Here is a 20,492-nt window from a genome sequence, read left to right as displayed (position 1 = left end):
AATGGTCTCAGTGCATTTTACTAGTATCTGTGCTCTGGGGGCTGGTCACGCCCGTAAGTCAGGAGGGGAGGGCAGAGCGGTCTGGGGCCGAGACCACAGCTCCCGCTTCCCACCCTGGGCTCTGCCCGGCCCGGTCCATGGAGGGGTCCCACTAAATCAGTGGCCGCCAACCTTTCGGACGTCCCGGACCAACGGTTGGCGACCGCTGCCCGAACTCACTACGCTCTGGGTCAGCCCTGAGCCGCCACAGGAAGAGGGACTTACTTCCTTCAAGAACGGAGACTCGACGGCCAGATACTTGGACACCACGTACAGGCAGAAGAGGTGGCGGTCGATCCCCGCGCCGGTCATCGCCAGGCGGTACATGTGCTGGTGCTTCTCCGACGCCATCTTGAACAATCGCAGTCTCTGCTCCATCTGAGTGACCAAGGACGGGGCGCGTCAGGTTGTGGGGCGCAGCCCAAGCTCCAAAGGGAAGGTCCCAGCCCTTCTTGGCAGGGGTCTCACAGGACGCTGACCGTCAGGCCACCGGGGTGTCCGGGAGGCATGGCCAAGGCGACCTGCTCAGCGCCCCCCACAGCCCCCCATGGGCTGCCCCTCCCCCAGGCTGTGGAGGAGGCCTGGGGTCCTGCGTGCAGCCCGTGGTGGCATTACTCCGCTCAAACAGCCCTTCTGGACGTTCACGTCTGACCTGAGAGGCGGCCCCAGGCTCCTCTGGGCTCTGCTAGGCCAGTCACAGAATGAGGGAGGCCTGTCCAGGTGTGACCCCCCTCGCAGACCTGGCCATCCGGGGGATCCGCCTCCACACCGGCTGCTCCCTCCTCAGAACAGAAGGCTTTCTGGAACCAAGCGCCCGCCCCGCAGAGCCGAGCCCAGGGTGTGTGTGTGCGTGTGTGTGTGTGTGTGTGTGTGTGTGTGCATGCTCTGGGTCAGGCAGACCCGGGCTGAGCTCACCTGCGTCTGGGTTCCTCTATCTACAAAAATGAACTGGTAGCACTTCCTGGGCCACCGCCGGGATGTCCAAAGGCGGTGCGCAGGGCGCTGGGTTCCCGCCTGCTCGAGCCCAGTCACCCAGCTCAAGGCCCCTGGGGCGGGGTGGGGGGTCACCCTTTTCTCACTGCACACCGACTGCTCCTGCCTCGTGCCTCTGCCAAGCACCCTTCTAACTGAAAGGCCCCGGGAGCCTCTGGTGTAGGAGTTGCAGGACGACGGAGGACGGGCTCAGCCGGTCGCCCCGTGTGTCCCCACCTTACGCTTTAACTTCCTGCTCCCGTGAGAGGGTGGAGGGAAGGGGGCGGCGAACAGGGAGTCTCGATGAGCAGGTTCGCACAGGATTTCATCAGAGACCCTGGGCAGGCGTCCTTCTAGGACAGTGGTTCTCAACCTCCCTAATGCCGCGACCCTTTCATACAGTTCCTCATGTGGTGGGGACCCCCAACCACAAAATAATTTTCGTTGCTACTTCATCACTGTCATTTTGCTACTGTTATGAATCATAATGTAAATGTCTGATATGCAGGATGTATTTTCATTGTTACAAACTGAACATAATTAAAGCATAGTGATTAGTCACAAAAACAATATGTAATTATATATGTGTTTTCCAATGGTCTTAGGCGACCCCTGTGAAAGGGTCGTTCGACCGCCAAAGGGGTCGCGACCCCCAGGTTGAGAACCGCTGCCCTAGGAGAAGCGTGAGAAGCGCGTCTCATTACCGTTTGGGAGGGGTCCGCCATGGCGAGCACGAAGTCGCAGGACTCCACGGTGCAGGAGCGCACGGTCTCCGTCCTCCCCTCTCGGAAGAGCCGGGTCATGGACGCCTCGTACGTGAGGCAAAACTTGCCCATGTCCTGGGAAAGGAAAGGCATTTCCATACAAGGCACACGGAGGACGCAGACACATGAGCCGGGGCCGGTTGGGGTCCGCAAGGGAACGTGGACGTGGTGGCCAGCTTCAGGTTTTAGCCATCGTCAGTTTTCCCACGGGTTATGCAGCAGGCAGACGGGACGCCGGTAGCTTTAGAAAGGCTGGGAGTCCGTTCCCGATGCACCTGACGCCACGGCACACGCCCCCCCAAGCGCTCACAGGCCTCCCCGAGCGCTCACAGGCCTCCCCGAGCGCCCACACGCCCCCCCAAGCGCTCACAGGCCTCCCCGAGCGTTCACAGGCCTCCCCGAGCGTTCACAGGCCTCCCCGAGCGTTCACAGGCCTCCCCGAGCGCCCACACGCCCCCCCCAGCGCCCACACGCCCCCCCCGAGCGCCCACACGCCCCCCCCGAGCGCCCACACGCCCCCCCAGCGCTCACACGCCCCCCCAGCGCCCACACGCCCCCCCCAGTGCCCACAAGCCCCCCCAGTGCCCACACGCCCCCCCGAGCGCCCACACGCCCCCCGAGCGCTCACACGCCCCCCCCCCGAGCGCCCACACGCCCCCCCCCCAGCGCTCACACGCCCCCCCCGAGCGCTCACACGCCCCCCCGAGCGCTCACACGCCCCCCCCCCGAGCGCCCACACGCCCCCCCCCAGCGCTCACACGCCCCCCCGAGCGCTCACACGCCCCCCCCGAGCGCCCACACGTCCCCCCCCCCCCCCGAGCGCCCACACGCCCCCCCCCCAGCGCTCACACGCCCCCCCCGAGCGCCCACACGCCTACAGCATGAACACGACAAGCAGGCCGGCATGCACCTGTTCTAGATTATCGGTGGGGTGGACGGGGTGGGGGTGGACGGGGTCTCTATGAAACACTCCCGTTTCCTCGGCAACACAGCCACCCGCTGAGAGTAAGGACGGGAGGAGGTGCTGACGTCTGAGGGTGAACCAGGCCTTCAGGGCCACAGAAAGCAGGGTGCCCGGTGGCCGCCAGGGTCACTGCGCGTCCATCAAGTGAGACGAGCGGGGACCGGGGTTTCCTCTGGCCACGCCGGCTCCCGGGAGCCGGATGACGAGGGCAGAGAGCGGGACTGAACCAGGCTGTGCTTGGGGTCACAGGTCAGGGATGTGGCATCAGCCGGGAATCGACGGCTGAGGAGAGGAGGGCAAGGTGGGTCCCGGACTAGAACGGGGTGGGGGGGGGGGGGCAGGCAGAGGGCCGGGTGCTGTGATGACAGCCCAGCGAGGGCTCGGAGGGAGGCCGGAGGGAGAGGACAGACGGGTCCCCGGGCTGTGACACCCGAACACGTGCGCCGTCTGAGGAGACGACTCGCAATCTGCACTTTCCCATGGCCACCAGCAGCTCCGGGATGAGCGGGGTCCCCACGTGGGGCGGACACTGTAGTGGCCGTTTGTGGACCCAAATGATTCCTGACCAGACAACGCCCAGGCTCTCGGGTGTGCCCTGGCGCAGGCCCTGGGGACCCCAGGGTGACAGAGGGTGCCCTGCGACACCCAGGAGAGGGTGCCAACACCAGGGCCGCCCTTCCCGTGTGCAGTCCAGCCCTGGGAGCTCTCCCTCTCCCCGCGGCTGCTGGGTGGCCGGACACTCCCCCTTCCCTCCGATCCTGAACTCCTGCACGCGAAGCCGGCAGGCCTGGGCGAGGGCGGGAGCCCTGCGGTGAGCTCCCCTCGCCACGGTGACTGTGCCCAGCCTTTTGGGGTCCACACTGAAGGCTTCCACAGTGCCCCCAACAAACACCGCCGACTCACCGCACTGGGCACCAAGGCACCGTCACCGGCTTCCCTCGGACAGGGTCTGAGAGGCTCTCGTCCTCACCCGTCCTCGGGGAGCAGGGCCCCAGGTGGTTTATCACACAGCCCTTCAAAGCGCCCCACAGGCCCCCGTATCACAGTGTTCTCGAGGGGCTCATTATGAAGGAGGGGGGAGGGGGGAGGGGGAGGGGAGGAGGGGGCAGGAGAAAGTATCAGTGAGGCATTTTAGTCACACACAGAGGTTAACGGGGACACAGGATGCAACGATTCATCTGAAGTCAGCTTTTCCCCACGTCAAACTGGAACGTGTAGCACCACCATGCACAAGAGCCACCACTGCAAAAAGGACCCTCAGACACCTCCTGGCAAACGCAGGCTATAGAGCGCTCAGCCCCTCACAGAGCCAGGCCCCGGCGCCGGCCGCCCACCTAACCTGCCAGGACCAGCCGCCACCGGGAGCGGCCGCTCGCCGCCGCCAAAGCGCCTCCGGTGTCTAGCGCGCAGGATGGAGAGGCAACGTCTACAAAGACAGTAACACGCGCGGCGTGAGAACAGACCTGTGACACAGCGACTGCCGCCCGGCGCCCAACCGTGCAGCGGGGGCATGTTCAGCCCGGTTCCCCAATGAGAAATAAAATGCCTACAAGCAGGAAGCAAATGACTACAGACCAAAGTGATGGCCACTGTCCAGGGTCGCACCGGCCAGTCATTCAATATTTGCTGACGTCTCCACCGACGTGGTGTGGCCGGCACGTTCCCGGCTCTGCGGGTACGGTGGCAAACAAGACTGACCACGCGCTTGCCCTCGAGGAGCAAAGAGTCTGGCAGGAGAGAGGACGTGAGGTCACGTGGTGAGTGACAGGTGCGCTGAGCAGAAATGACGCTGCTGGGATAGTGGAGAGCGATGGGGTGCTGGCTATTTCCAACAGGAGGTGGGGGCACCGTGAGAGAGACCTAGGCAACCACGCCTCACTCTGGGAGAGAGCACCTGCCGGCAGAGAGCAGGTGCAAAGGCCCTGTGGTAGGAATGAGCTTCCCATACTCAAGAGCAGCAAGAAGGGCAGTGTGACAAACACAGTGAATGAGCTCAAAGTGGTATTAGAGAAGGCTGGGAGGGTAGCCAGGGACCAGATCACTGGTTACTACCCTTGGGGCTGTGTGAACTTGGAAGGGAAAATACAAATATTTGAATCTCCAGTAACCTCAAGCTGGACCATCAGCTTTAGAAGCACAGGCAATAAGCCACAGTAATCACGAGCAGTGCCTGTGACTCTAAATAGAAAATCGTAGCTATTTTCACATCAAGGTACGTTCGCTGCACATATTCCAAAATATCATCCGCGCTTACCACTGCCTCAAAGTTACAGCCGTGCTTAGACCTGCTGCTCGAACTTTAGTGCACAAAGAATGAGATTTCCTGCACCACAAATTCATGTTGAGTATCCTGACACCTGCATTGTAATTGCCTGGTTCACCTTTGTAACCCGGGTATTTCCCGTTATGCTTTACAAGCATTCTTCTGGGAAGGGTCCCCATGGTGTTGCCAAACTGCCCAAGGGGTCCCGGTGCAGAGAAGGTTCAGAAGCCTGGAGTGGACCCAGGACCAGGCAGGACGCCTGGACTGAGGCCGCACCACGGGGCAACCCGCCCCTCCGAGCTGGGCAGAGATGGGTCTGACCCTCAGTTCCACGGAGAGCCCCGTCCCTAACAGAGCTGGTGCTCAACTGAGCAAGCATTAAAACGTTCCTGGCCAATGCAGCATGCCTGGGTTGCAGGTTCGATCCCCGCCCCGATCAGGGTGCACGCAGGAAGCAACCAATAGATGTATCTCTCTCATCATTGATGTTTCTATCTCTCTTTCCCCCTCCCTCCCTCTCTGAAATAAATAAAAATATATTTAAAAAAAATACAGCCGTGGACCATCTGGGAGAGTCTATTGCATCTATAATCATGAGTAAACTTAGTCCATGTCAAAGGTCAGAGACATCAGTCACCTGCCCCAAGTGCGTCCGCTTCACCAAACCCTCGGGGTCAGAGCTGAGTCGTAGGCCAGTGAGATCTGGCTGTGCTCCGCTCCCCGTCCTGTGGGCCGGGGGACACTGCTGCGCCCCACCCAGCCGTCAGGGGAAGCCACACCCTGGCCGCACCCCAGGCCTCTTCCTGGACAGGCCTCATCCCCCCCACCCCCCCAACCCTGCAGCGCAGGGACCCAGCTCCCAGCAAGCCGGCGCCTCACCTTGTAGTGCGCCAGCTGCAGGGCCAGCTGCACGAAGGCGTCCGGGCTCGTGCGGGACTTCTTGATCAGCCCCTTTCCGAAGGCGTGGAAGGGGAAGGAATGGAAGTCCACGTCGTTGGCCAGGAGGCTGGCGCTGCTCAGGGACGCCTGGATCACCTCCTGACACTGGGGGAGGAGGAGCGAGAGGTTTCCCTTGTGGGGGAAGTGCTGACACACGCGCAGAGGAGCATCCCAGCGCAGCCAACAGAGCTGTCGCCTGGCGACACAGACGCCGTGTTTTCTCGTCGGCTCTTTCCATGTGTCTGCCACATGCACCCCCCTCCTCGAGGCGCCGTGGGGCCCCCACAGGGAGAGCACAGCTGGGACACGGGCCTCCTGGTTCCCGGTCGGACCCCAAAGGGCACTCCCAGCAGCCGCGGGTGTGCCCTGTAAAACCCATTATTCTACAGGGGCGATCGAGGACCCTTTCAAAACATTAATGGACTGTGGTCCAACCACACAATGGAAATGAGCTTTCCAGCCGTGAAGTAACGTGGAGGAGCCTTCACTGCAGCCACGAGGCGGGAAAGGCCGCCCGAGGCGCCGGACGCAGCGCTCCCAGCAGAGACGGCGGGAAAGGGCAGCAAGAGGGGCCGCAGGGCGGGAAGGCGGGGCTGGGACAGTCTGCGTTGGGCCCTTCATTTTCTACATCGGAAACGACTTCCAGCCCCAGTGAGTTCAAATCTTACAATGAAATAAAAAACGTGGCGCAGCCCTGGCCGGGGGGCTGTCAGTTGGAGCATCGTCCCCTGCACGGGAAGGTCTCGGGTTCGACTCCCGGTCAGGGCACCTGCCTCGGTTTCCGGTTCAGACTCCGGTTGGGGCCTATGGGAATCACCTGATCGCTGTTTCTCTCTCACATCCATGTTTCCCTCTCTCTCTCTCTCTCTCTCTCTCTCTCTCTCTCTCTCTCTGCCTACCTTCCTCTCTCTGAAATCGATGAGTGTGTCCTCAGGTGAGGAGTGGAATGAAATTTTAAACCCGGTGATGCCGAGGTCTGCAACGATACCTTATGGTATTTCTAAAAACAGTTTACAGCCAGGGGATTTTAAAGGTGCATTGCTGAACATGGTTCCTTTCATTAAATGAGAAATAAATATTTTTTTCAAATAAAAAAAAATTACTTCTTGGGCCCCAGGAATTCCTGCTTGGATTAGACGAGCCAGGATTTGGCATTCCCAGCCCTAAAAACCTGGGCTGAATGGAAGCCATCTGAGAATCTTTAGGAGAAACAAACATGATACGTGAGTGACTCGGAGTATTTCAGCTGTACGAGGAAGCGTGTCACGTTTTCACGGCGCAGGGTAGCTGCGTCTGAGCTGGAGCTCTCCCTGACAATCTTAGCTAAAAGCTCCAAACGGAAGAAGAAGTATTCACTGGGGTTTCTCAGGCAACAGGAGCTGGAGCCGCTCCACGGCCTCAGCAAAAATTTGTCAGGCGGACGAATTTCGGCCTCCGTGGTCTCCCTGTGAGCTGCGAGCACAGGTCCCGCCGCGGGGACTAGCACCTGTGACAGGCCCACTCACCTCCTCCGGGATGTCCCACTGCAGCCGGCTGGGGGGTGGGATACTCGGGTTGGTGTCTCCCTTACAGTGTCCATCCTCCAAGTAGCCCAGCTGGAAGCTGTCAGTGGCCAAGACGTACTGTCGGGGAAAAGACACACGTGGGAGTCAGAGAAGATGATACAGTCCACAGAGTTAGGGAAAACGTATTTGTCCCACCTGGCCAGGGTGCTCAGTGGTTAGAGTGCCCACCCGAACACGAAAGGGTAGAGGGCTTGATTCCTGGTCAAGGGCACATGCAGGAGGCAATTGGTCGGTGTGTCTCTCTCACATCGATGTTTCTCTCTCCCTCTCCCCGCTTCCTTACACTCTCTCTGAAGAGCAATGGAAAAAATATCCCCAGGTGAGGATTAACAAAACAAACGAAAAGAAAAAACAAAAACAAAAACGTACTTGTCCTCCAAAGTAGACAAATCCTTGCTCTTTATAGAGATACTAGAGGCCCGGTGCATGCAATTCCTGCACGGGTAGGGTCCCTAGGCCTGGCCAGTGATCAGGGTCGATTGGGGCCTTCTGGCTGCTGGCTGGGGCCTTCCTTGGTTCCGCACCGCCCCCTGGTGGTCAGTGCCCGTCATAGCGAGCGATTGAACTCCCGGTCTCCCAGTCGAACTCCCGAGGGGACACTTTGCATATTAGCCTTTTATATATATAGGAGATGCTAAGGCTTCCAGCAGCTACCGAGGGAGGGCACATGCTTACAGCGTGCTGAGTCCTCTGTGCGGCCAGGAGCGAATATGCACAGGCAAGATGGTGTTCATCTCCACTTCAGAGCCAAGAAGAGAGCCCGGAGAGGCCCACCCACCCAGGACTGGACGCAGGAGCCACGCGAGGTCGCCACTCACGGGGGGCGGGCGCTCAGAGCCATCGCTGCGTCCGGCTGCGGGCTAGTGTTTTCCAGAGTCACCCCACCGAGCATTTATGTCTGGACCGAAAGGTCTTTTGTGTAAGTGAGGAAACGGCTCAGAGAGCAGGGGAAGCCACTGTTCGGAGCTGACCCTCCTCAGGGGCAGGGCCTGAGGGCAGCGGCGAATTTCACCTTTTCACAATCTCTTCCACGGTGCCTGCTGCCCACCTACTGGTGTTATGGGGCACTCGTGACAGAACAGTCAACAAAACAGACAGGAATGGCTGCCCTCCCTCCACCAGTGGATACGGCCACAGGACCCACCAAGTCCAACCCTAGGTTCACACTCAAGAGAAATGAAAACAGATGTTCACATAACACCTGTGCACACATGTTCATGGGAGCACTGCTTACAGCAGTCAGAATGTGGAAACAACCCAAATGCCCATCAAGCGATAAACTGGATAAAGTGTGGCCTGCCCACATGAAGGAATACTATACAGCCATGAAAAGGGATGAGGCACTGACGCATGCTAGAGCACAGGCAGACCTTGTACGCACACCAAGTGAAGAAGCCAGGCACAAAGCCCACACTGTGTGACCTCATTTCTATGGAACGGCCAGAGGTGGTGAATCCAGAGGCAGAAAGCAGGTTAATAGGTCGCCAGGGGCGGGGGCAGATGGGGAATTCCTTTGGGGGGTGATGAAAATGTCCTGGAATTAGATAGTGCTGATGGTTTGCACAACCACCTTGTGTATATACAACACCCACCATGAATTGTACATTTTAAGAGGGGGAATTTTACGGTCCGTGAATTTTCTCTCACTAAAAAAGCAATAATTTTTTAAAAAAATGGCCAGCACCGGTTTGGCTCAGTGGATAGAGCATCAGCCTGCGGACTGAAAGGTTCCAGGTTCGATTCCGGTCAAGGGCATGTACCTTGGTTGCGGGCACATCTCCAGTAGGGGGTGTGCAGGAGGCAGCTGATCGATGTTTCTCTCTCATTGATGTTTCTAACTCTCTATCCCTCTCCCTTCCTCTCTGTAAAAAATCAATAAAATATATTTTGGAAAAAAAAAATGGAACCCCTGTGCTCAGGGCTTACATGCCAGTGGGGAGGCAGATGGTGAGGGGAATGAGGGCTCCGGGATGGGGGAGCGTGGGGGGCCACGTTCACGCGTGGCGAGTGCCACGCAGACTGAGCAGCACAGGAGGCAGGGTCCTGGCATCTGAGCTGCTGGGCATCAGAGCCAAAAGCCCAGCACATTTAAACATCAAAAACCCACTGAGAGCAAACGGGGTGCAACTCTGACCTTCGACTAGATCTGTTTTTAACTGGCACACAGCGCTGACAGACTTCCACCAGACGGTCAGCTCCCGCCGGTCCCCGTGGGGAGCACCTGGGCCCCCGTCCAGTTCCTGGACTCACAGACCATTCTGTCCGCTGAGCAGGGACAGTTAAATATACTACCTGGTCCAAGATCAAACCCCTGTACCTTCTCTTATCCGGATATTTAAAAAATAAAATAAACCTCACCCGCCGGCCAGTGTGGCTGAGCGTCTACTTATGAACCAGGAGGGCACATGCCCGGGTTGTGGGCTAGATCCCAAGTAGGGGGCGTGCAGGAGGCAGCTGATCTGATTCTCTCCCGTTGATGTTTCCATCTCTCTCCCTCTCCCTTCCTCTCTATGAAATCCATAAAAACATATTAAAAAGCCAGTCAGACAAACATCACATGAAATCCATTGCCAGGGTGTGGGTTTCCAACAGCAACCTCCTCACTCAGGTCGCGCCTGCGAGAACTCACCTCCCAGAGGTGCCCCATGATGGGCGCGTCGGCCCAGGAGTGCTCGGCGTTCATGCCAATTTTCCCGTTTTTGAAGACGATAAACGTGAAGGACTTGTCAAACCACCTGCGGGAAACAAAAGTGTTGGTGGAACTTCAACGTCGAAAGGAAGGACGATACACAGACACTGTAACTGTTTCCTTCTGGATGGGGTCCCTGCCTTGGCACCCAGCCCGCGACAGTTCCCCGCGGCCCGCAAACCTCTGCCGTGAAATACAGGCTCACACGGGACGCGCAGTCCTGCACGCCTCCCTGGTCCAGACGCACAGATTAGACTCGAGAACAGGCTGTTATTATGAGCAAGGACACGGCGGCAACTCTGGAGAGCGGGGCGGCTCCCCGTGCCTGCACCCCACCTGCGGGCAGGCGGGCCTCCCTCTACAGGTAAGGAAAGGCGGTCTGGGAGGCGGAATTGCCTCCTAACCCGGCACAGGACCAGAGCCGACAGCCAGGTCAGGCCCCGTCCGCCACCTTCCCTGCCTGGGGAACCGGCCGTCAGGCCTCACTAGCAGCCCCAAAGGGAGGCGGGCATGCACAGAGGGGAAGACTCAAATTCGCGGCTTCAGGTGCGGGTGGGTGCCTGTGTGTGTGTGAAAGACAGACGGACAACAGACAGACAAGTTTCTTCTGTCCTGCGCCCACCCCTCCTTCAGGTGAAGACAAGAAAATCAGAAGCTCTATTTTTGACTGAGCCTTATTCCTTAAGGGTCCAGATGCTGGAGGCGGGGTTGGCCACACCCCTTCCCTCCGTGGTCACGGGCAGACGGCCACTCTCCCAGGGCGGGGACACTACCTGTCAAAGCAGCGGCCGTGGAGCAGGGACTTGGCGTAGTTGTCCAGGGACGCGTCGGGGTCCTCCTTCCGGTAGCCCTGCTCGGTCTCGTCCAGCGTCACGAAGAAGGCCGCCTTCTCCACGGCGTCCAGCGACTGCTTGTTCTTCCCACGCGCAAAGTGGGCCTGGCGGCACCGGGCCCAGGGCACCCTGTGGGGAGGGCGCGTTAGACCTCGGCGGCTGGGTGACCCGCCTCCCCCGGGATGTTTGTCGAGACATCGTTTTCCATAGTTTCCACGGGTTTCCACGAACTTAAGGAAAAGCACATGTTCTATAACCATCCCAGGTTCTGGCAGCGGGGGCCACGGCCGGAGCGGGTGAGCAGTCCCCCTGCCAGGCTCCCGGGGCCGGCTCCCGATCGACACGGACCACCCCTCCTTCAGATGCGGAGGCCAAGGCACAGAGGGAAGCCACGGCTACTGTGTGGCAGGAGGGTTCAAACTCGCCAGCCTGCCTGAGCCCACGCTTCTGTGGCATCCGGTGATGAGGGGCACCTGGGAGCCACAACTGAGGGATTCTTTCCTGTCCCACCTCATGTGGGACCGGATGGGACACCTCTGACAGCTCCTGGCCCCTCACTGTCCCTCCCCAGGCCTTGGGCCCCTGCCCACTGCCAGGCATGGTCATCTAGCCCATCTCCTACCCTCTTCTCTGCCCGAGTGCTTGGCCGAGGTGCCCGTAGTGCCAAAAGACCCATAACACGACCAGGTCCTGACACCCACCCAGCCCCAACCACTGTCCTCTGAACCAGGAGACCAGAGGTGACAAGCACTAGGATGCACTGGGTGTCTGGGCACAGGGCTGGGGCGGGGAGAGGGACAGTGCCCGTGCAGGAAGCTCAGGCTGGGGGCTTGCTCACCGAATCCCAAGGGGTGAGTGGTCCCTCCTGGGTGCAACTCCTCCACAGCACCTGCACCCACACCACCTGCACCCAATCCCCGGGCCCCTACATTCAGCTGCGGGGCTTGGTCCCCCAGACACTCCCCCTACTGGTCCTTTCGCCCAGTCCATGCCCCCAGGATAGCGGAATTCTCCCAGCTTCTCGGACAAGCCTCCCCCTTCCACCCACACTGCCGTGCCCCAGCCTCACCCAGGAGGACCCCCGGCCCCCTTCCAGGCCCCAGGACCGAACATAAATCGGCTCGGCCACTCCAGCCGAAAGTGGTCCCTTTCATGGCGCCCGGGCCCAGGCTCAAGCCCAATGCGGTCGGGCACACGGGACCATCCCGCCTCAACTCCAGCACCCGGAGGCGCCCGCAGTCCCAGGGTGCTCCTGGCCGTCCCACCCCCGAGTGCCCTCGTCCAAGGCCGCCAGGTGACCTGTGGACAAGGCAGGAAAGTCACCCTGACTCAGGCCTGGGTTTAAACTCTTCTGTTTCCTAAATTAAATACGGGGCAGCCCGTGGAAAAGCCTGACTCCCGACCTCTCTCTGTCACGTGCCCTGGCGCCTGTGCGCACACCTGCCAGCCAAGGTGATGCAAGGCGGGGGCGGGACCTGCTGCCCCAATGAGGGCTCTAGTCCCACTGGTGCCCTGCTGGCCGCGGGCACACACTCCCTGCCAGGGGGCCCGGGCGGGAGAGCCCAGCGAGCGGCGCCCTCACGCCCCGGAGGGGGCCGCTGTCCCACGGGCACACACCTGTCTCCCGCTGTGAGGGCCGCCAGCTTGGCCTCCCCAGCCTGAGGCTCCGACGGGTCGTCCAGGATCCGCTGTATCTGCTGCTCCAGCTCGCGGGGCCGCAGCAGCCGGCCGTCATGGTACAGCCAGACCTTGAAGTAGCGGCCCTTGTGGAACACGACGATGTGCCGGCTGTCCCTGACGTGCTGGATGGTGTCTGCGGGGGTGCGGGCAAGACAAAACCCCCACAGGTTAGAGGAGGGGGGACGGTGCCGAAGCCGCACCCGCCCGCTCCACGCGGCCCCCCGTCCGCTGCTCCTGTCTGGGGGGTGGATCGGGGTTAAGCACGGGGTCAGAGCCGAGGGCTCTGGAGTCAGACAGGCCTGACTCGAGGCTCCGCTTGGCCATCGTGAGACGCATCAGCTCGGGCCACTGACTGAACCCTCCCGGAGCCTGGTAGGGTCCCTCACACAGGCGTGCAGGAATGGAGAGAGGACCTGGTGCCTGGTCTTAGAGAGAGCGCTCTCAGCTCAGTATGTCCGCTGGGGGCTTGTCTAACTTGGAAAGGAAGAAAGAAAACTGTCACTATTTACAGATGACTTGATACTGAATGTAGAAATCCCTGACGATTGCACCAAAAAACTGTTGGAACTAATACATTCCGTAGAGCCCTGGCCAGGTGGCTTAGTGGGTTAGAGCACCGTCCCACTACACCAAGGTTGCAGGGTCAATCCTTGGTCAGGGCACATACACGAATCAACCCATGAATGAATGCATAAACAAGTGGAAAAACAAAAAATGATGTTTCGCTCTCTTTTTCTCCCTTCTAAAAATATTATTTAAAAAATTCAGTGTAAAATTGCAGGATACAAAAATCAGCTGCATTTCTATGTTATAAAAGGCCTGTGGCCGTAACGACCAAAGACCTGCGCAGGTGGGCGGGGCGTGCGCTGGTGGGCAGGGCCGCACGAGTTTGCGCTGGGCTTCTAGTATACTAATAATGAACTGCAGAAAAAGAAATTCAGGAAAAAAAATCCCGCCCTAGCCAGTCTGGCTCAGTGGATAGAGTCAGCCTGTGGACTGAAGGGTCCTGAGTTCAATTCTGGCCAAGGGCACATGCCCAGGTTGTGGGCTCCATCCCCAGTAGGGGATGTGCTGGAGGCAGCCGATCAATGATTCTCTCTCACTGATGCTTCTATCTCTCTCTCCCTCTCCCTCTCCTTCTCTCTCTGAAATCAATGAAAAAATATATTAAAAAAAGAAAAAGAATTCCATTTATAACTGCATCAAAAAGAACAAAATACTGAGGAATAACTTTCACCGGGAGGTAAACGGTCTGGGCCGCTGGCGAGAAGACGGCGGCGGCGCACTCACCCGTCTCCTCTCCCGGGATCCGGGACGTGTTGAACATCCGCTCCCACTGCGCGGAGCAGAGCGGGACCGTGGAGCCCATGAGGAGGATCTGCAACAGAAACACGCGCCCAACGGGGAACTGAGCGGAGGACGAAGGAGCAAATGAGCAGCACACGTGCGATGCCGGCTCTGTGCTCTGCGCGTGGGGCCTGGTCTGGCTTGATCTCTCCCTGACTCCGTCAGGATCAGCGTTCCCCGGGCACCGGCTCCCCTGGGGACTTGCAGAGCCTCGCCAGGGCACAGCTTCCCACGCCACCAGCCCTGAAATACACACTGACCCGTCCTGTGTGTGCAAACCGACACTTCAACCAAAGGGCCTTTATGAGAGGCATGTCTCATTCCTGAGGGGTTCACCAGCTAAATTATTTCCCTTCAAAGCAAACAAGAGGGAGGGGCTGGGGGAAGGCCGGATTGAGCAAAAAAACAAAAAAGAGAGAGAGAGACTCACGGTCAAGAGTGTGGTGATTTCGGGCGTGGAAAGGGAGGGGTGGAGGTGGAAGAAGGCAGAGAGGGGATACATGGTGATAGAAGAAATAAAATAAAATTTAAATAAATAAAATATTTCCTTTGCATTAAAAAAAAGTGAAAAGTTTCTTCAAGGGGCAAATTATAGAAGAACATCAGACATAGCCATCCCCCAGAGTGCACCCTGTGTGCTCCCGCTCACATAAAGCGTTGGGAAACGCAAAGCAGCCGAGAGCCGCGGTCGCCAACCTTTCGGACCTCACGGACCACCGGCTGGTGACCGCCGGCCTAGAGTGACGGGAGGCGGACCAGGAGTGACCTGGCGGGTGATGGGAGGGGAGGGGGCGCAGAGGGGACGGGGGCGGGAGGCAGGTCACAGGGCGCCCAGGGAACTCTGGAGGGTTGGCTGTGCTCGCCGCCATGGCTGTGGGGTGTGCAGGGTGTGCACGCGTGTGTCAGAACTTGCACACCGTGCAACAAGTCGAGCATTCCGCGGCAGAGCCGTGAGAGTGTTTTCAGAAAAAGCGGTCTGTGGGCTCACCGGTTTGAGCTCCTCCCGGTCCAGCTGGCGCCTGTACAGCAGGATCGCGTGGATGGTGTTGCCCGCCCTGGCGGCCTGGATGTGCGTGGGCAACACGTACAGAAAGTCCTGAAACGGAACGCGTGTCAGCGGGGAGCGTGCTCGCAGGGGCAGACCGGCGGAGGCGGGCACACGGCGGAGGCGGGCACACGGCGCAGCCGTCGACGCTGCAGTCACGCCCCACGTGAGGGAAATCACGCCTGCTCTGCTAGAAAATAAACTCATCTCCTTTCCTACACTTTGCCAACTTTATTATTATTATTTATTTTTAATCCTCACCTGAGAAGGTTTTCATTGATTTTGAGAGAGACAGAGAGAGAGAGAGAGAGAGAGAGAGAGCGCAGAGAAACGTCGATGTGAGAGAGAAACGTCAATCGGTTGCCTCCCAAGCGTGCCCTGACCGGGTATTGAACCTGCCACCTTTTGATGTACGGGCAACACTCCAACCAACGGACCCACCCAGCCAGGGCTTCTTCATGTTTTATACCAGTGATGGCGAACCTTTGAGCTCGGCGTGTCGGCATTTTGAAAAACCCTAACTTGACTCTGGTGCCGTGTCACATATAGAAATTTTTTGATATTTGCAACCATAGTAAAACAAAGGCTTATAGTTTTGATATTTATTTTATATACTTAAATGCCATTTAACAAAGAAAAATCAACCAAAAAAATGAGTTCGCGTGTCACCTCTGACACGCGTGTCGTAGGTTCGCCATCACTGTTTTATAAGAACACAAGCCCCCAAATAATCCTAGGGCTGGGGAAGGTAAGAGTATATTTTAAAATTAGATTTTAAATGGCTGTCATTCGAATTGAAAGGAGGTAACAGTGCTTTGTCCCAAATGCCCGCATCTAATGCATCGGGAGGAACAGCCAGCAGAGCCAGCGGACGGGCGGCCCTCGGGACGGGAGTGACGGGTGAAAGGAACCTTCCCCGGCAGGCAGCCCCGCGCCCGCAGCCTCTAAGTCTCGAGACCCGTTTCTAAGGGCCGTTTTCCGTGACGGGAAGAGAGGGCCGGGGACACGGGTCCGACTACACGTGCGAGAGCGTGACCCCGACACTTCGGAAGGAAGGGCAGCCGGCGGGCCGCGTCCTCTCAGGGCCCCAGGAGCAGGCCGACAGCTTCCGTCAGTCTGAGAGTGTTCTGATGGGAGAAGAGTTAAAGGAAAAAGAAGAGAAGAATCTAACAAGGAAAAAAGTAGAAGGAAAGACCCCTGGCTGGTTTGGCTCCGTGGATAGAGTGTCAGTCTGTGGACGGAAGGGTCCCAGGTTCGATGCCGGCCGAGGGGGTTGCGGGCTGCAGGAGGCCGCCGGCCAGTGATTCTCTCTCATCAATGGTGTTTCTCTCTCTATCCCTCTACCATCCTCTCTGAAATCACTAAGAATATATTTTAAGAAAAAAAGTAGAAAGACTAAACGATAAAGAGAAATAGGGGAGAAAATAAAAGGAGGTGAAGAACAGAACGCGAAAGAGAAAGAATTGGATTCGCCACTTGTTACACGATGCCCTGGCCCCCCAACTAAGGTGCTTCTAACCAAACAAAGGCAGGCGGCATGTGCCTCCCAGACCAGACACGCGACCCCGACACGTGACCAGCCAGTGCCTCCACAGCGTCTCGGGGAGCAGGACCGAGCTCAGCGGGCAGCCGGGGGGCGCCCCTGCCGCCTGAGCCCTTCACGCCTCGCTGGGCCTGCCGTCCATGCAGCGCCCGAGGAAACGGGCGGCTGCACAAGGGCATTCCGACCCACGTTTCTCTGCAGGCGCCTTGGGGGACCCTGAGGGCACCTGGCTCTCTGGTGTGGGAAGCGGGTCCTGGGCGCCCTGGTGGGTGTGAAGCCGGGGGGCAGAGGTGGCAGAACAGGAGGGGCCGGTCCGCCCCTCGAGCCTCCCCAGCAGCCGCAGGGCCGGCAGCCGCTGCCGCCCGGAGGACTCACCATGGCGTAGTAGTTGCTGTTCACCATCAGCGGCCCCCGTCCGCGCAGGTAGATGTATTCCTCCCACCAGTCGCTCACCTGTTGGTGCCAACAGACGAGCTCAACCAGAGGGGCACCGGCCCCGCGGGGCTGGGGGTGTTTCGTGCAAGAAGACGGGGGATGGGAAGTGGGTTTTTTTAAGGTTTGACGTGGCCAGAAGGTAGGCCACCTTCACGTTACAGGTGGTTGCAACACACGGCCCAGTGGGAAAGGGTGGTCCGTGTGCGCCTGCTGGCGTTTCTCAACAAGAAAGCGATCCCAACGGCGACGACGACCTGTCTCCTCCCCCGGCTTCTGGGCTCTCAGTCCTGGTCCGTCCCTTTCGGAGCCTCGAGTGCTGTTCTCACTCCCCGAAGGACGTCCCAATGCCTCCCCCCTCCCCCCCCACAGCAGCAACCTCTTCCTGACCACACCTACGGGCTTCGGGACCGTTCACAGCCTCCTGGACCAAGAGACCACTTTTCTGTACGTCGTGTTGAAGTGCTATTCACGCAGACTGGTGTGCAGGCAAGAGTCTAACTCAGTGGTCAGCAAACTGCGGCTTGCGAGCCACATGCGGCTCTTTGGCCCCTTGAGTGTGGCTCTTCCACAAAATACCAACTTCTGTGCATGGGCCACGAAGTTTCAATCGCACTGTATGTGCGCGCCCGCACGTGGTATTTTGTGGAAGAGCCACACTCAAGGGGCCAAAGAGCTGCATGTGGCTTGCAAGCCGCAGTTTGCTGACCACTGGTCTAACTGAATTCAACACACCTGTGTACCCAGTACCTGCTCCAAAGGGGAACGTGCCCCCACCCTTGCCCTGTCTCTCACTCCCTGCACCACGCCCACTCCCAGCCCCGACGCTGGTTGTGCCTGGGTCACAGCCAACACCTCTCTTCCACGTCAGCTGCTCCTCAAAACCTAGGCCCCCACCCCCACCCCCACACGCCAAATGTCCCCTCTGGCCACCACGCATGGGGACGCCCAGATGTTCGCGGAACTAGTATTTCTCACACAAGGAATCTACTTTCTTGAATAGAATTCCATCAAGAAAAAGCGTGGGCACACACTTACGTAGTTGGTAGCCCACCAGGATTTTAACTTCAGATACCACTGCAACTTTGGCCCGAGGCTGACGGCAAAGTCTTCGGCGAGAGCCGTCATCCGCTTAAAGTCGGCTTCCTTCATGAGGGGCTTCACCGAGTCCAGATACTGGGGTTAACGGGGAAAACACAAGCCCGGTTAGCACACAGCTTCCTCCGAGAAAACGCAAACATGCCGAAAAGGGGCGAAGTCTTCCCCCAAGTTGCCGGTCCTCGCGCCGGCTGGCTAACTCCAACGCTAAACAGTGACTTGGGTTCCTGATGATTAAACAACGACTCCTGTTCGTCCTCTGTTGGCCTGCAAGCTCCCCAGATCCTGCGTCACCAGAAAATCACCAACGTGACTTCCCGACGGACCAGATCGATGTTTTAAAAATGTTAACAAGGACATTCTAGGGGGTCTTTTCCGCAGTCCCCGGCCCTTACGGGAGCTCCATTCTCACTGAGCTGCAGGGTGATGGCACGGGGGCGCCAAGCGGGGCAGCGCTGCCCAGTGCCCCGGACGCCAGGACAGAAGGAGGAGCCAGAACAATGACAGGGCACAACTTAAAATAATGAGTAATGCCCCGCTGGGCGGCTCAGCTGGTTGGAGTGCCATCCATACCCCAAAAGGTCTTGGGTTTGATTCCCAGTCAGGGCACACGAGTAGGCTGCGGGTTCAGTCTCCAGTCCAGGAGCGTCCGGGAGACAACAGATCAATGTTTCTCTCTCACATCACACACACTCTCTCCCCCTCCCTCCCCCGCATTCTGTCTAAAATAAAAATGTGTCCTCGGGTGAGGATTTAAAAACCAAAACAGTTAGTAACGGAATCTAACAAAATCACTGGAGTGAGTTATATGGTATGTGAATTATATCTCAACAAAGTTGTTTTAAAAATTTGCCAAGTTGCCCTAACCGGTTTGGCTCAGTGGATAGAGCGTCAGCCTGCGGACTCAAGGGTCCCAGGTTCGATTCCGGTCAAGGGCATGTACCTTGGTTGCGGGCACGTCCCCAGTAAGAGGTGTGCAGGAGGCAGCTGATCGATGTTTCTCTCTCATCAATGTTTCTAACTCTCTTTCCCTCTCCCTTCCTCTCTGTAAAAAATCAATAAAATACATTTTAAAAAATAAAAAATAAAAATTTGCCAAGTGGTTTCACTAACATATATGATGCCTTTTATTAAAAAACATCTAAGCAGAGGGGGTGGGGGAGAGCGGATAAAAACACTTAAGGTGTGCTGATAGGAAAAAATATTTCCTGCAACAGCCTCAGCCACTGCTGGGCGCTAACACACCCAAATGACGAATATCGTCTTTAAGTCATAAACCTCAATCCCTCGACAACGGGCATTTCTGAGCGGATTTCCTGTGGCCCCGAAGCGACACCCACCCTGCTCACGGTGTCCCTCACGGCGGGCACGGGCAGGCGCGGCAGGGACGTCTGGAAGCTGTACAGCATGGGTTTCCGGCCTGAGAAGAGCTTGACCATCCCCTTAAAGAAAAAGTTCATTTTTAAAGTTGAGACAACCTGACACCAGTTCTCAAGGGTCTACAACTTACAATTTTCTGTGGTTTATTTTCCCCAATTCCATTTTCTGCCCCAACCCTCGCAGGCTCCGCAAAGACACAGGTGACCCCCAAAAACCAGACTGAACGAAGGCCCAGGGCCGCCGGGCGCCGTGAAATGGCCCACGCCATCCAGCAGTGTCCGCCCTCGGGCCCCTGGTGGTGCCGTCGGACCGCCTCTGCCTGTGGGGAAACCACCCGCCCAGTCCTGGTCTCGGAATCGGCTCAAGGCTCTGTCGGCAGCGAGAAGGGCCGACCGAGGTGCCTGGGCCTCACGCCGCGCCCAGCAGGAGCAGTGTGGCCCTTTCGGTCATGGTCAAGGCCAGTGGACAGCATGCTTGCCTGCCATCGGCCTTGTTTAGGCTGCAATGATCTAAACCTGGTGCAACAACTGGTCATGTCATGCCGACCAGACCTCAAAGGAATGCCCAGGGCTCACGGGGGACAAAGGGGTGAGGGGCATGATTCTTGACCCAACTGGGCACCAGCCATCCAGGGCACCTCATGGAACTTGTTCTGTAAAGTGTGGGAACCCATCTTGGCATCCCCTCTGGGTGTTAGATTCGGCTTCTCCGAGAATCAGGAAACGTAACGAAGCAGCAGCAGAAGTCGGTTCGGGAAAGAGTGGTGGGTGGAGGGTGGGGTGGGGGGTGCAGTGGGCTCACACAGGAGGTGGCGACAAACCTCTCTCACTAGCAGCCCCGGGGGCGGCGGCCATCAGCCGGCAGACAGCCAGCAGCGCTGACAGCAGCACAGACGGCCACGCACACGGCACAGGCCCCACTGGCGGGCCAAGGGTGAGA

The 20,492-nt window shown here is 58.4% G+C and overlaps 1 protein-coding gene across 4 annotated transcripts in view; it reads right to left on the bottom strand.

Annotated features, from left to right (window-relative positions):
• CPT1A (carnitine palmitoyltransferase 1A) overlaps positions 1-20,492 on the bottom strand; it is a 44,390-nt gene that overhangs the window by 4,260 nt on the left and 19,638 nt on the right. For 3 of the 4 annotated variants that reach the window (XM_036326368.1, XM_036326371.1, XM_036326369.1), the window contains exons 5-16: positions 19,514-19,615; positions 18,114-18,251; positions 17,019-17,096; positions 15,044-15,151; positions 13,999-14,086; positions 12,646-12,841; positions 10,969-11,157; positions 10,136-10,241; positions 7,447-7,563; positions 5,882-6,046; positions 1,716-1,850; positions 265-417 (exon numbers count right to left, since the gene is read on the bottom strand). In XM_036326368.1, coding sequence (XP_036182261.1) covers positions 265-417; positions 1,716-1,850; positions 5,882-6,046; positions 7,447-7,563; positions 10,136-10,241; positions 10,969-11,157; positions 12,646-12,841; positions 13,999-14,086; positions 15,044-15,151; positions 17,019-17,096; positions 18,114-18,251; positions 19,514-19,615 — 1,575 coding nt within the window. The remainder of the gene's footprint in view (positions 1-264; positions 418-1,715; positions 1,851-5,881; positions 6,047-7,446; positions 7,564-10,135; positions 10,242-10,968; positions 11,158-12,645; positions 12,842-13,998; positions 14,087-15,043; positions 15,152-17,018; positions 17,097-18,113; positions 18,252-19,513; positions 19,616-20,492) is intronic. The other variant, XM_036326370.1, reaches the window with a different exon arrangement.

Source organism: Myotis myotis, unplaced genomic scaffold (genome assembly GCF_014108235.1).
Source record: "Myotis myotis isolate mMyoMyo1 unplaced genomic scaffold, mMyoMyo1.p scaffold_m19_p_10, whole genome shotgun sequence".
Lineage (NCBI taxonomy): Eukaryota > Metazoa > Chordata > Mammalia > Chiroptera > Vespertilionidae > Myotis > Myotis myotis.
Note: the sequence above shows the minus strand (reverse complement) of the source record. Positions and strands in the feature narration are given on the sequence as shown.